This window comes from Amaranthus tricolor, chromosome 12 (assembly GCF_026212465.1).
Source record: "Amaranthus tricolor cultivar Red isolate AtriRed21 chromosome 12, ASM2621246v1, whole genome shotgun sequence".
NCBI classification, from domain to species: domain Eukaryota; kingdom Viridiplantae; phylum Streptophyta; class Magnoliopsida; order Caryophyllales; family Amaranthaceae; genus Amaranthus; species Amaranthus tricolor.
In genome coordinates, this window is record NC_080058.1 from 1,982,055 (window position 1) to 1,997,997 (window position 15,943).

At 33.5% G+C, this 15,943-nt stretch overlaps 2 protein-coding genes across 4 annotated transcripts; one reads left to right on the forward strand and one right to left on the reverse strand.

Moving 5' to 3' along the window:
• Positions 1-1,373: 1,373 nt before the first annotated feature.
• LOC130796886 (uncharacterized protein At5g02240) lies at positions 1,374-6,479 on the reverse strand. 2 transcript variants are annotated; one of them, XM_057659306.1, is made up of 9 exons: positions 6,068-6,479; positions 4,249-4,361; positions 4,051-4,104; positions 3,880-3,964; positions 3,254-3,359; positions 3,063-3,149; positions 2,752-2,849; positions 2,382-2,491; positions 1,374-1,750 (listed from the first exon to the last, which is right to left on the reverse strand). In XM_057659306.1, the coding sequence occupies exons 1-9, from the start codon at positions 6,357-6,359 to the stop codon at positions 1,685-1,687; spliced, it is 1,011 nt and encodes a 336-aa protein (XP_057515289.1). In that variant the 5' UTR covers positions 6,360-6,479; the 3' UTR covers positions 1,374-1,684. The 2 variants fall into 2 exon arrangements, with proteins under 2 accessions (XP_057515289.1, XP_057515290.1); XM_057659307.1 differs by having other exon boundaries at positions 4,249-4,356; positions 6,068-6,431.
• Positions 6,480-6,972: 493 nt separating this feature from the next.
• LOC130796766 (pseudouridine-5'-phosphate glycosidase) lies at positions 6,973-15,581 on the forward strand. Of its 2 annotated transcripts, XM_057659147.1 has the most exons (14): positions 6,973-7,137; positions 7,265-7,490; positions 7,662-7,752; positions 8,829-8,939; positions 9,518-9,600; positions 11,609-11,668; positions 11,764-11,824; positions 12,986-13,092; positions 13,183-13,260; positions 13,561-13,606; positions 13,706-13,826; positions 14,223-14,308; positions 14,517-14,670; positions 15,232-15,581. In XM_057659147.1, the coding sequence occupies exons 2-13, from the start codon at positions 7,404-7,406 to the stop codon at positions 14,606-14,608; spliced, it is 1,023 nt and encodes a 340-aa protein (XP_057515130.1). In that variant the 5' UTR covers positions 6,973-7,137; positions 7,265-7,403; the 3' UTR covers positions 14,609-14,670; positions 15,232-15,581. The 2 variants fall into 2 exon arrangements, with proteins under 2 accessions (XP_057515130.1, XP_057515131.1); XM_057659148.1 differs by having other exon boundaries at positions 7,028-7,490; positions 7,625-7,752.
• The last annotated feature ends 362 nt before the right edge of the window (positions 15,582-15,943 follow it).

Genomic DNA, 15,943 nt, shown 5'->3' on the forward strand with positions numbered 1-15,943 from the left:
ATCAAAATATCCTTAAAAAAATCATGAATTTATCAATGGTACTTCTTATTATTTGTCTTTTATTAATGGTTCTCCCAAGTTTTTTCGATTTACAATGGTAACTCTTGCAATGAATGCTCTCACCTATTGTGTGCTTAATGAAGTAAATATCGTTAAGTCTACGCTAAAAGGTCAATAATTAGCTCACTCTAGTTAAAAGACAACCTCTTCATTTTCTCTCCTCACCACTCTATTGTTCTCCTTTTTTTCATCCGGAGTTCTCCTTTCCACTATTGTTGTCCTTATAAGCTCTCTCTATCAGTGATAGTGATTCATTCAAACCCGTAAATTTTTATTTTTTATTTTTTAACGTTTTTACCTCTATGACTTTGCTTTGTGATTCCTTGCTTTGTTGACATCATTCAATGAGTGATCAAATTGTGCTTATTTGCTTAGTTAGGTTCAAATCATATCTAAAAATGGAAATTTATACAAAATTCGATAGATTTAAATGCTAATCCAGTTATGATATTTAAACTTATATAGTAATAGTAAACCCTAAAATGTATAATGACGCTTTATTTTTATGCATATAGGTGTATAATTTGAAATAAGTGACAATGTGATACTTAGATTTGTGTACAAGTGACAATCTTAAACCTTAATACATCACTTCATTACTAATAGTTAATAAACCTAATTTACCAGGTAGTGACACAAACAAGTAACAATGAGTATAAAAAACTATATCAACTTTCAGTATACCATCAACTTCTCAAACTTGGCCATTTAATTTTCAGTTGTCCGCCCATCCACCTTATCCAATCACATCTCTACTATTTTCATCGTATGCCATAAATCTTCTTAACTAACCATCGTTCAATATAAAAAGGCATGTTAAAATGCAAATCGATAAAATTCACCTTCTAATCTAGTCATAAAGGTCCTATGGCTATCATACAACACCATAGTGTTCGCTCTCTATTTAAACCATCCAACTTGAATTTAGTTTATTATTACATCTAATCAATCTCCGTATCACTATAAATCACGAATCCTAAATATTATAATGCATTTAAATAAGAAACACATCTTAAAATTATAATTGTTGATTTAGTATAAAGGACATTTGTTTGATTCTCATTTTATTTTCTTCAATATACAACTACGAATAAATATTTAAATGCTACATTTAAATTATTTATCTGTTTTACTGAGATTGTTACTATAATAACTTTTTTCACGATATGTCATTTCAGTAACAATATCAATGAAAACGCGGAAGTAATTAACAAAAATATACAATTTTGAATATATTTTTTAGTTTCATCATTTTCATGACCCCATGTCTAAAATTCTACATTGGGCCCCACCAATATTCATCACAGTTCTGGTAACTTTAGATTTTTTTTCATGCTTCTATAGAAAATAGACCACTTTATTCTGGAAATTTCACAAAAGTAGACTTTCCTAAATGCTAGAAATGCTTTTGATGACTATAGTACATACATATATGCATATACATTGACTATAAGAAGCTATACAAACAACATCAAAAGACAAACAGAAATGATTCAACACAGAAACTCAATAAGAACATCAGCCTTCTTCTGCTGCATAGGGGGGAGTATCAAGCAAGCTGCAACACTTCTTTTTGACACCAGGCTGCAGTATCCGCTAGTCGTTACTCGTTACTCGTTACTCGTTACTTTGTCCGAGCAGCATCGAACAGTTCTTTCCACTTCTGTGGATCACTGCTTGGTCCATCTCCCTGCAAAATGCAACATTCTCAACCAAACATAACCAGATAATGTATGCAAAAGAGTGTCTTATGTGATCCTAAGCTGACAGACAGACATATAACATATTATGACCCATGGGTTACAACCATTTAACCGTTGGTTTAACCTTTTAGTTAGTTATTGGTTTCTTAACATGGTATCACATGCTAAGGTAATAGGCACGAATCTTAAAAATACCTCACTTCAAGTGCAATATTAAGTGCCAAGGACGAAGAGGGTTTCTGGTGCATCCATACTTCTAACCCAAAAAACTATCGTGTAAAGGGCGTGATAAAGTACTTACATACATATTATTTATCGTAATGACTGAACTTATTTAGTTTTATCAGAATTTCAGTAATCACTAGAACAAAAAAAACTTGTTGCCCACATCTAGCTTAATTTTTCTAAGGTGAATGAACAAAGCTCAAGTTACTATATGTTAGGGTTATCACAAAAAGTTTCAAAAGGCATCGTTTTAAGAATAAAAAGTATGTTGGTTTCATTATAAGTTATTATGAAACCGTCTCATATAAAATTTTGCTTAGCGGCCAATGAGTATATGAATATAATGCTTCTATGAAAACTAACAAAGAATGTTAAATTAAATCAATGTATCACCTTAACCGAGTTTATTTCAAAAATCTCCCCTTTTGTGGATTCGATATCTAGCGACTGTATACAAGCCTCAGCAACAACGAGTCTGCTTACCTCTCCCACGAGTTTATCTCCTGAATTCCATTCGAAAAAACATCAGCGGACAAGTGAAGTAAAGAAAAAATGTCGAAAGAAAAGAGATGTTTAAATGTAGGACTCGAGGAGGAAGCATAACACTCGGCATATATCTTGTTGTTAACTATATGGCTTTCGAGACTCCCAAAGACATCAATTACAACAATGCCGAATCACATCAAGTGACTCCCACCTAAGCGAGGCTTTCGAGACTTTAAAAGCTAGCAAAACATGGCATTGAAGGTACGAATCAGCATACCTTGACCTAAGAGGACAGCACGACGCTCCCCAGCCGTTGCTCTAAGCAAGGTATTGAGATCATAAGAGGTATATGGGCCATCAGTCAACCTCCCAGCTCTAGTTTAAAAGCAAATTTAGTAAGAGATCAAAGATGCACACTAACTACAAATTATCTGCTATAGAGTGCATAATGCATAATATTGTGGAAGTCTACTAACTATTTAAGACGACCATTTGATAAAGCTCGGTTATGTATTAAACCTCCATCGTCATTCATTTTATCTCAACAAGTATAATTCGAATAAAATCATCAAGTAATCTCAATCGAACCTGATTATTGTATAAGGGATTCCAGAATCACGAAGAAAATCCTCTCCTTTCTTTTTATACTTCAGAACACCAAAAAGATTCATAATACTGCAGGACGAACATCAGAAAAATCGATAAGGCTAACCCATTAAATAGTTTAATCACATTTGATTAGACAATTATCAAACTATGTATAAGTGAAGAAATCATACTTCCATGGTAGTTCATCAAACTTGGTCACTCCGATTGATGAAACAAGAACAAATCTTTTCAGAGTCGATGGTAATATTGATATCAGGTTTCTCAATCCATCCCAATCTTCAGAATAGCATACGGAAGTAACCATTTAACACAAAGATCAGATGGGTGTAACCAAATTATCTATGCAAGTTGCAACATAAAAATTGTTAGAGTATATAACATATCTTGGGGCCTCAACTATCACCTTAAGCTTTTGGTTGAGTCGGTTTCTTGACATGGTATCCGAGCTAAAGCTTAAGCTGATGGTTGAAGCCCTAAGATACATTATATACTCTTAACAAAAACAAGTCTTCTACATGATACATCTGATAAAGTGTATGACACATCTCAGGGCTACCACCATGCCCGAAATATTCCTTTAGAAATGAAAGATGGATAAGATTCGAACCACTGACCTTCCGCCACGTTGGCTTTGGATACCATATTACCATGTCAAGAAACTATCTTAACCAAAAGCTTAAGTTGATAGTTATAGCTCCAGAATATGTTAAATAAGCTATAAACATCAGCACCTCTATTACACTATATGACCTCCCAACAAATCAACATGACTGCATTCAAGAAAAGAGAAGCATACCTACTCTTTCGGGCGTGTTATCTCCATCCCATCTTCGTGAAGGAAAAGCAGTCGTCCCTGTGCAGCAGATAACATGTGTGACACCCTATAAGGAAGAGTTGTCCAATGTTTATTGACATTACCAGTCCAAATTCAACTGAACTTAGTCACAAAATGATCAGTAGACCAAACCTCAAGAATGGACGGATCAAGATCCTCCTGGTTCCTTGTGTCCCCCTTAAACACCTATCAAAGTTTTTTTTTTTTTAAAAAAAAACCTTCAATACACACAAAATTGTCACTGAAATTTGGACAATTAATGAAAGAAAAGTACCATCAATATCACAACACAGGAAACATAGTTAATGTCAATTATATTGATATAATAACCTGTAGTTTCTCTTCATCTTGTTTACCAAACAATTTGGTTGCTTTCTCAGGATCTCGCAATAAAAGACGTACTTTGATATCACGACTTAATAACGATGCTACGACAATCTGCCCTGGTGAAAAAACAACAAACATATATGATTTAGTCTTATTAATGGGAAATTTACAAACATTATCTTGATGATCTTTGACTTTACATTATATTCATGTCACAACATTTACATCATACCAAAAGATGTTCGTAAACTACTTTTGTTGGCTTGATTTTATCATTTGTAAGAGAAGCTCCTAATACAACTTTTGACCTTCACTTCAAGAAGTGTAACATGATTCGCCATTTAGCTTTTTGAATTCGTAATTCGCTTAAAATGCCTTAAAAAGCCCAAAACGATCATAATTCACTTTTTTTTTAATTCTTGATTCGCAAGGAGATTAGTGAATCATGTGACAGTGTTCTAGACTCTAGCTACTAATATTGGTACAAAAAATTTTCATATACAGGTTATATTGGAAAATAACCCACATGAGATTGTACATGAAAAATTAGAAAGTTTAACTAACATATAAACTTGATGGACTATTCTAAATGGAACCTCTTCAGATTATTTATGTGTTGTCAACTCTTCTCTGACATAAGAATAACAAAATTATCAAGTCATACTAATGCACTACATTTGAGTGCATGAATTAGAAGAGTACATAAAATCTGTATTTCCCCCGAATTTTGCACATTACTTACAAAACCAAACTCTTCATGAATCATGAACAACACAGAACAATCATCATATTCATATCATCATATCATATATTATACTAAAACAATAAAAAAATATGACACATGTCACTTTTATACATCATGCTTTCCCTCCTAAATTTTAAGTAATTAAATATAGAAGCATTAAGTTTTAATTAAACTTTATTTCTTAATGAACAATAATAGTAAGAAAAAAGTCAATTCTAGAACCTTTAATTTTTTTAAATACAGTTTTTTAAGAAAATTTTTTTTAGGTAACTTTGATTTTAGTAAATTAAATGAGTGAGCTATTAATTATACCTTATTTATGATAAAAAATAACTAAAATATAAAATAGTTGTTAACTATAAATAACCTTATAGTTAAAAACTCTTAAATCATGTAACGTCAAAAAATTCGTCAACTTAATTATTCAAGTGACTTCAATATTAACAAAATAATAATTAAAATCTTATCTAGAATAATCTTATAATGATAAATTCATAAAAAATTATAGACGCTTATATTTTGAGCATGCCATAAATAAAGTGTTTGTGTATGAGTATACCGTATATTCATTTCATAGAAGGAAGTTGGATATAATGTTTGCACAATAATTTAGCCTCTATTTAGAGTAAACCTTAAATTTAATATATATTCAGATTAATCGGTTCATTTAGGAAAGAAAAATTAACATTCCTAAAAATTAATTTTTTTTCAGTGAAATAAAGTTAGTTTACTAATAATCATTTTAGTTAGTAAATAGGAGGAATTATCAATCACTATGTTAGTCAACCTCTATTTATCTTTAAACTGATATTAAATGTGTTATTTTTCAACACTCTCATCACATATGAGCCTTTGATTGGCAAATATTATAATGAGCAAGTGCAATTTCACATGAACAAAAAAAGCAAATAATTTAACGAGTCAATAAAATAAGACCATACCATGGTTCTACATGAATATATTTCAACTCAAATATAACCATGAAAAATCAAACTATTTTAATTTAGACATAAGTTTTAGAAACTGATGGAAGTATTAAAAAGTAATGAAGCAAAAGAGGGAAATAATTATATTTACCAACACCACCGGAGCCACCAACAACAAGAACCAACTTAGAAGAAGCAGTTGAAGACGAATTAGACCCAATAATTGTTTCTGTTTCTGAATCAGATGATTGAATAACATCTTGTTTCACCCCACGAATTGATGCTGAATTTACCGAGCAAATACTTCTGAAATTTGGATTCGAACATGACCAGTAATTTGTGGGTAAGAAAGAAAAAGGTCTAATTGATTGGAAGCTTTCTGGGTTTTTTTGATCTTTCAATGCAGTATACAGGGTGGGAGGGAATAACAATTTCGTCGCCATGACAGTTTCTGAGGAAGAGAGAAGAAGAAAGGAGTTTGATTTGTGAACTTGTGGTTATAATTCAGTTATTGAATGTCGCTATTGAGTACTCCTATATTTCAAATATCTGGAACCAATACTTATTTTGCTCTAATCTATAACAAATTAACAATAATATGTACCATTAACGTTACTTGTATTAACAAATTTCCTCAACATTATTTTTTTTAGTATGCATGCCGAACACTCTCTAAATTAGTATTATTATAATTAATCAGAAGTTGGACACATTGTGATGTTAAGCATGTTTAAACTTTAAAAAATTAACGAGAATCAAATTTTGTTTGGGTTGACGCAAAAATCATTTTTTCACATATGATCTAGAGCTAAATTCTTATTTACCTCTTTCTCCTTTTATTAATTTTGCCCCTTAATCCACAAGACCACCGCAACAACCTTGCCCATACCCTTATACAAGAACGGTCTCATGCCTAACGTACTCTAATATTTGATAGAAAATCTAAGTTAATTACAATTATTTGTAAATCACATAAATGGACAAAAAAAAATTTATAAAATAATCAAAACAAAGAAAAAAAACAAAATCATTAAAGTCATAAATCAATAAATACTTACCACCAACAAGTTATTTACCAATTTGATAAATCAACCATTATTTACGTGGTAAATCTCAATATCTTGTGTTCTTGCTCGGTCTCTCGACAAAACTAACGGCCTAACCCATTATTGCCCCTAAACTTGTGAACTGTGAAGTGTAAGTGTCGGGAAGCTGCAAGAGGTAAAATTCTCCGTTGAAGGAAATTGATTGATTTATTCAATCTAATTAAGCTACAATAATCTGTATTTGATTTTTGTAAATGCTCTGTGAATCGATAAAACAATAATTTCTCGAAATCGATTATTAGGGCTGGTACATTTTCGAAATCGGGTTTTTGGGTGGGTAATTCTGAGGAAACAATTGCGCATTTTGTGACGAAACGACTAAAGGAGAAACCCTAGTAATCGATTCTCCGTTGCTCGTCAATAAAGGTCTCACTTTCGGGAATGGATTCAGCCGCAATTTTAAGGCTTGCTAATATTAGAAGACATATACAACCTGAACCGTGTTTTTCAAGCTCTCATTACTTAAAGGTATCGTAGCTTTAGTCCTTTTCAATTTTCACACTTTTGCGATGATTGCATTCAGTTTTTGGTTAATCTAGTCTTGTTTAATGAATGTCATCATGGGTAATATGTTTTATTTTCCGATGAATTGTTAAATGAAGTATCATCACTCAGTGTTTGGGATGAGGAAAAATGTAGGGTGACTTGATCAAATTAAGTCCTGAAGTTTCGGATGCTTTATCTAAGGGAGATGCAGTTGTTGCTTTGGAGTCCACTATTATTTGTCATGGTAAGTTCAATGATTCCCTCTGTTGGTGTGAATTAGTTTACGTATTGCAGTTTTACTCCAAAAAGAATTTGTGAGTTGGCTATGAAATCTGATTGTACAGCAGGACTATAGTAAGGAATTAACAAATCACTAGTGTTGCTGTTGTATCTAAGGAGTCATAAAGCTGACCCTGCTTGAAATATGCCAAACATTAACCTGCACCTATTTCAAATACCATATGCAACTGTGGAGAATGATCACTCTAGATCAATGTGAAAATGTGGATAGTTAAGTTTGACCTCATATTGGCCCAAATTCAACTTAAACCATATGAATTGAATCCAACTCTAACTGACGTGAGATCCCATTTGATCCAAATTACGTGAGATCCCATTTGATCCAAATTGCAATGTACCCATCCCTGAATCCGTAGTGTAACCAACTCACACTCAAACCACATTGGCCAATCACAAATTGACACAACTTGAAGTTGATCTTCACGTAGACCCAACCCCAAGTCGATGACTTGGAGCCGACCTTAGATGAAATTTTGAGTTGACCCAATACGATTTGAAGCTGGACATGACCCTACAAAAAAACTTGATCCAAAACCCAATAGAATAAGCAAATTTACAACATTCATAACATTGTAAAAGATTCACTAACATGGAAAAAACTGAAGCTTTGAGCCAAATCTGACCCGAGGTGCGTGTGTTGATCCATAACCGACCCAAGCTTTAATTAATGTTGATTTCTGACCCAACATATATTTGACTACCCAAATACGACTTATACACAACATATATTTGACAAAATGAGGGTGACTTGAGATGCAGTTTGATGTGAGATGCAATGCGACATATACACAACATATGCTAAGCTCTCACTTGGATTAGTTGACTAATAATATGAGTATGATGTTTAAGGTTACTTTCTTTTGGTTTAATATATGAGCAAGGGCCATTATGTTTATCATATGAGTAATATAAGTGATTGATACAATGAATATATATGGGCTATCATACTATCGTAGTTTTGAGTTCCTTTTGCGAATCATCCTTGATCTTGCTGAATGTTTGTGTTTATGGAATTATTAGGAATGCCCTACCCTCAAAATTTGGAAACTGCAAAGGAGATAGAGGCAATTGTGAGAGATAATGGAGCTATTCCTGCAACCATTGCTATACTTGAAGGAGTTCCACACATAGGTGTGTACTGCCCTCTTTTTTTGCACTCCAGTCTATGAAAAGGGGTACATGTACTATACTGAATGTAGATGTCTTTTTATGTTCTCTGTTCATCCGGGATTAGAGCTATTTGTGGTCATATTCAACCAGGAATTGTTAGCATTAATGAAAGGTTCAACATGATTATATATTTTGTTGCACATAACTTTTGCAATGTTTGTCATTTGAAAGAACATAACATTTTTTCTTTTATATAAAACAAAAAAATACCCATTTCAATTTTAAGATTTTCCCTATTACCATGAAGTATCAGCGTTGTTCTTTCAAGTATCCTTTGTTGCATTCGTTCCTTTAATCCAACGGTGTTCTTACTTTGTGCTAGAAAAGAGTTTTTGAGGACAGACTAATGTGAAGCTACTTAATCTTGTTTATATTTGCTAATGATTAAAAACTACAAATATTTTCTCCTTGTGAAGTATATGCATTACAAACTATGGGTTCATATCGAATAACGAGGTGAAACAGAGACACATGCAAGCTGGAAACGTTGAACTCTAGACTTCTGTCTTTAAGGTTGACAATTCTACTTTAATTATTAGGTCTTCAAATTGAAGAGTTGGAGAGGCTTGCAAAGACAGGCGCTCAAGTTCGAAAGACTGCTCGTCGTGATATTGCTGCAGTTGTAAGTGTCTATTGTGCATTTTTTTTAGCATTTTCTACAAGGCTACATCACTTTCTTCAGTCTTTCATTCTCCTAAGAGAGGATTATGCTGCTTTTATGAATTTGATTGTTTCTTAGTTAGATCATAGGTGCCTATTCATTTATGTTCATCAGGAAGCTACAATTTTTATTTTGCAAGTGTTGATACTGGAGCGTCTAAATGCTAATCTCTCATGTATTGTATTATATTCATGAAGATTTTGTGTGTTAAGACTTAGATTTATATGAAAGTGATGGAAATATTTTTCTACCAGAAACTGATCGTTAAATGCTTAGTATAATATTCATATGTGTATGCAAGTAGGAGTGAGGTGGGGCAGGGCTGTCAGTGTAGTCTAGGGCGGAAGACATTTGGTTTTGTTTAATTTGCAATCTTCGGACATAATTTACTGATTCTTTTCTGTTGTGATACAAATCATAGAATCTCCTAGCTATTAACCATGCCTATGTTTCCTCATGAGTTGCTTTCACAAAGTCGCTCCTACCATCTTTGGGAAGAAAGGAATGGGATAATGAGTGATAATTCAATGATGAGTAGATGAACATGCTGCTGCACCAATTCTGCATCCTAGCTCTATTTTTGTATTAGATATTACCATGCATTGTGCTCTATGGACGCTGACTGAACGCTAGTCAATCATTTATCACTTCATGTACGACCGGTTTCCTTTTATTCTTTGACTTTCCATATGGAAGTTGGATGCCACACATATAATGTTTATTCATTCTACTAAAACCAAATATATACCCTTAATAATGCAGTTCTGTCATCTAGTTTATATAACATTTGTAGAAGATCTTGTGCTCGGAGTTAATTATGGGAGAAGCATTTGTCTAAACTTCGAAGGGGAAGTTTTCTGCTTCAGATTAAATTGGATCAATTTAAGTCTTTCTTTAAACTATCATTTACCTTTTTGTTGTTTAATCAAAGTCTGTGAATTGCCTTGCTATCAATGTTATTCCATATAACTTCACCGCTATTTTAAGCCAGTAATGTTTGGCCTTAATGAGCACATGTATGGGTGAGGCTGTTATATGCATTCCTAGGTACTAGAGGTATTCCCACATTAGGATGATGGTAAGTTATGGTGATTTTATCACATAAATTCCACTAATTTTGTTTCTGTATTCTTAGAAGAACAAGTGTTTCATATTTTGTATCATTAATGTTTAATAATTATTACTAATATTTAGGAATTAGGAATCTGAATATGCCTCATCTTGATGTCTCACATCACTGAAATACAGTGATTCACTGTAATTCTTGCTGAATTACCTCGTCTTTGTTTTTTAAGAAAGGGTCTTGGAGTCACAAAATTGACAAAATGTGAAAATTGTTTACATTAATTATTCGAAAAAGCACTATTATAAAAGTGGAAGGTTGAAAGTTGAAGAGTTAAGAAGTAGAAGTTGACCCGAAGATGAGCCATATCACAAGAGTGAAGAATGACTAGAATATTTGGGATGTGCAGAATCATATGACAATAAATAAAAATGATCAGAGGAGAATATATAAGGATGATCAATGGAATTGATTTTCTTGGTTTAAGATTAGTATTAGATAAGGCCGAATTGAATATAATGTTGATGTTCTCTCATGTTGATTTGTTTTAGTTCATGTAGTTGATATCATATTTTTGAATTATGGCTTTGGCATTGTTGCGGGTTGTTGAGTTCAATGGAAATACTTCGTGGTTTACCTTTTCAAACTTGGATATCTGAAATATTGTGACAAGTTTCTTGCTTCATGGAGTGCGTTTTCCAGATGGAAATTGCTAGGATCATAATTTCCCTCACTCAGTTTTTATGAAACATTTTCATGATTGGGCTCAAAAAAGTGTATGCTAGTGTAAATGTCCATTGCCCGTTAAGTTTTTTGTTGATAAGCAATTTGTTTTATGATACTTGCATGCATAGAACTTGTTTCCAATTTCATCAAGTTATAAAACTATTTCATGTCTACTTTTAGGTTGCTTCACGAGGAGATGGTGCTACAACTGTCTCAGCAACAATGTTTTTTGCTTCAATGGTCAGCGTTTCTCTACTAACAGTGCATCATATAAGTTAGTTTTCTTTGTCATTTATAATCTTTATACCATAACAAAATTATGAGTACAATTGCAGGTTGGCATTTCAGTCTTTGTTACTGGAGGAATTGGGGGAGTACACAGGCATGGAGAGCAAAGTAAATCCATCTCTCTGATGCAATGATAAGTGAATAAAAAAATTATCACATATGACCTAGATTGGTCTGCTGTGAACATGAGCCATAGCTGCATATAATTTCCTCTAATATCATGCATAAGAAATGATTAGCTGTTGGTTTTGGGAATACTATGAACCAAGCTCTCCACACATCACTTTATCCTTGTTATTTATTCATTTACATATTGACTTTTTTTTTTCAAGTATAGCTTGTTTCAGGCTTCGATTAATGGCGTAGTAAGTTCCTGTCCTTATTCAGTTAGAATTACTATTTCATTAAGTTTCCAATTACAAGTCTATGAAAACAACCTTCTTTGCTATCTAGATAAGAACTAAGACGCACATTTCCATGAACCACCCTTCTTTTAATCCACCTAGGGTGAGACTCGAAAGCTTCTTTATAGCCATAGGTATTGAGCAAATATTATTGTAGTGGTTGTAGTATCCGATTCATGGCATTTTGATCTCCTAGTTTTATGATACATAGTTTTTTAAAAATTTATGTAACTTTTTACTCCATTCAATAATAAATTTTCCTTATGAAGAAATTTTTTTTTAAAAAAATTGCATTTTGAAGTCTGGTAGGGCCAAAAATTTATAGTTCTTTGGTTTCGGATTATAATAGACCATGGTAAAAACAGTTCATTAAATCATGTGCACTTATGTTAAGGTGCAGAAGATGTTCCTTTACTAATAAATCGGAAACAACATTTTCGTTGTTACAAGGGTAAGGTTGCATACATTTCAACCCCCAAATCCCGCTAGGTGAGAGCCTAGGTGGGAGTCACTAAATGACATTGTGATAAGGGAATGTTGTATTTTGAACACCATCCTACATTTCTATGCTTGATCATGATGAATAATAGATTGTTGTTGGTGCGAGATAGTGAGAGCCAATCCTGGTTATGCAAGAAATGGAGGTTTTGGCTGCTTAACACTCATTCTCTTTTATCATGTCCAGAGCTCTTTTACATCCTCACCCGTTTTTGACAAAGTTTGAAGTGGATGATGGTCTTGTTGAGCTATTGATTTTTAAAGTTTTTAAGACGACTCTTGTTCATATTTGTGTTAGGGGGTCATATTTATTAGTTACCAGTAACAAATCGATTTATTTTGTTTGATTTCAATATCTCCCTTGTAGCCATGGATGTCTCTTCTGATCTCACTGAGCTGGGGAAGACTCCTGTAGCAGTGGTCTCTGCTGGTGCTAAATCAATACTTGACATTCCTAGAACCCTCGAGTACTTGGTATGATAAAACCTCAAAATATTCAGAATAGCTTATCAACTCTTGGCTTCTATTAATCCTTAAAGTCTTTGTCCCACTCATTTAATGCAGGAAACTCAGGGAGTGTGTGTTGCTGGATATAGGACCAATGAGTTTCCGGCCTTCTTCACCGAAAAAAGTGGTTGTAAGGTACTTTTTGTGTTACTCTATTTTTCATCTTCAGTTTACGTCACACTCGAAGACCAAAAAGCATGTAAGTTACTGTATAATTGAAAATTGTGGCATATCCATAGGTTTGTATGTCTGCTTACATATTCAGTTTACATCACACTCGAGTCTGCATGTCTGCTTTTCATTATTTTTCTGGTTCTGCTTTTATTGCATTTTCTAGCCATTATTAATATGCTGTTCTTGTATCTTTGTATGTAGTGCCCACCTCTTGAGAAACATGAATATACATTAAAGGTCTAATCTCTCGCGACTTTATAGGTTTCTTGTAGCATAGACTCCCCGGAAGATGCTGCTCGTTTAATAGGTGCCATACAAATTACACGTGATCTCTTTGAAGTTTGATTACCTTTGCTGTGTTTTCGTTGTTTGTTCACATTTTCAATGGTGATCTTTTGATATTCAGAAGCCAATGCAAAACTCAATCTCAGAACAGGTATACTAATTGCAGTTCCTGTTCCAAAAGAACATTCTGCTTCAGGAAGCTTTGTTGAATCTGCGATACAGAGAGCCTTGGCTGAAGCAAGGTTAGAAAATTTTTAGAGAAATGCTCTATCATATTCATTCATAGTTGCTTTTAGGGGTGTTTGGTATGAACTTTTTAATACTAAGTAAGGGATTCAATTACCATTACTCCACATATTTGTTTGGTATGATATTAGGTTAACCCAATCCCTTTCTTGAAGGTAATGGATACCCTTACTTTGTTACCATCCATTTATGTCAAGTAACAAATTCCCTTTCTATGATCAATTAAGAGTTTCCCTTGTATTTTCATACCAAACAACATATAACTACAATCCATACCCTTACCCTTACTCCTCTTTATCATTTTCCTTTCCATTACATTTTATATTCTCATACCAAACATCCCCTGTCTGCAGATATGTCTTATGGAACCCTTTTTTTATATATATTTTCAGGGAGCAAAACATAAAGGGCAGTGCTGAAACCCCATTCTTGCTTTCAAGAGTTAATCAACTAACTGGAGGAGCTTCACTTGCTTCTAGTATCCTTCGATGTGCTCTCAAATCTGATGAGCTTCTCTGCTTCCTCTAATCGAGTGCTTTTGAAAATCGATGTTCAATATTGCTAATAGCTTTGTGCTTCACAAAGTCTTATTCGACTATGCTGTTCTTTAATTAAAAACACTTTCAAACTTTTTCATGGTTCTTGATTTTGTTAATATGCTTTTGGCTTTTCCTTGACTCGTGTAGATATTGCTCTTGTGAAGAATAACGCTAATATTGGTTCTAAAATTGCCGTTTGTCTTGCACAATTGAGAGCATGTGATCAAGTCAAATCTTGATGGTTGTCTACGGCTTTACGCTACTGAACCTATAAGGGACTAGGCTTCGAGTATCTCATCTGGTATGTATCTATATTTTAACCTTTCATCATTCTGAGATCTTCAGCTTTCTTTTTCAAATGTTATTGTAGGGCTATATTTTCAACACTATCCACCTCTGATCAGTACTTAACACCATGTATGCATGTTTCACGCATTGATTTACCCTTTTGTTGCTACAAAATTTTAATGCCTATCTTTACACAATTTCAGTTGGCTCCATGAGTACAGCCGAAATGCACCCTACAAAACTAGACCATAGTGTATGGAAATACTTTATCTAGAGGGGGCAAAATATGCTGGCCTAAAATCTGTCCCGCAAGTCTGAGATGGCCCTAAACTAGTTGCAGGCCTTCATTTGGGTCAAGGACCCAGTAAATTGTACTACATCTATGCCGATGAATCCTTCAGAATATTCTTATTATACTTTATTATCCCAATGTATTCTAGACTTCTAGTGGTTCCTACTTAAGCGGGGTTAAAACGGTTGGATTATTAAATATCCATTACCGTACCTTTTTAATAACAATGAGTTTGTTTTCTGACTAATCTTTCAAATTGCTGATATCATTGTTATTCTATAGGTTTCTAAATGTAGAAATTGACAGAAACGTTGGTCGATGTTCTCAAGTTTTTATGCCAGCTCTATCGATTTAGTGTTCATCCAACTGCATCCATGATTCCATCCATCTCTTATCTGAAATGAAAGCCTTCAATGCTGATGTTCCTTATTATATGAGTATGGCTCCATATTTGGCAGACATTTGCTGTCTTTCCCTGGAACCCTTGTAGTGTTTTCCCTTTGTACTTTTAAAATCCTACAACTGTACTAAGTTAAAAAATGAATGTTTTACAGTGTAATTAAGTTATATTAATGGGGTTGTGTTGAATCGGGCTCGAGATATAAGATGTGACGATGATTTACACTTGTGACTAACCTATATCACAACTGACAACCCTCGTTTTTCAGCCGAACTTGCAACTGACGATAAATATTGGATGATTCACAGCTGGATAAAATTTCTCGCATTTGTAGTCGGGAATTTGGAATTAAGATTATGACATCGTTGTATTTATCTAGGAGTGTTCAGTTTTGAAAGAGGTGAACATGGTTTCAACAAAAACACCACTACATTCATGTGATATGAGAAGACATTTTGGTCATCCAACTTAAGTTTTTGTCTGCAAGTTTGTGTATTCAAGCTGCACTTGCAGTCCCACTATTATCTGAACTATATGTTTATTGTGTTTAATTCAATACAAGTACTTAATAGGTTGGTTTTACTATAGTTGAAC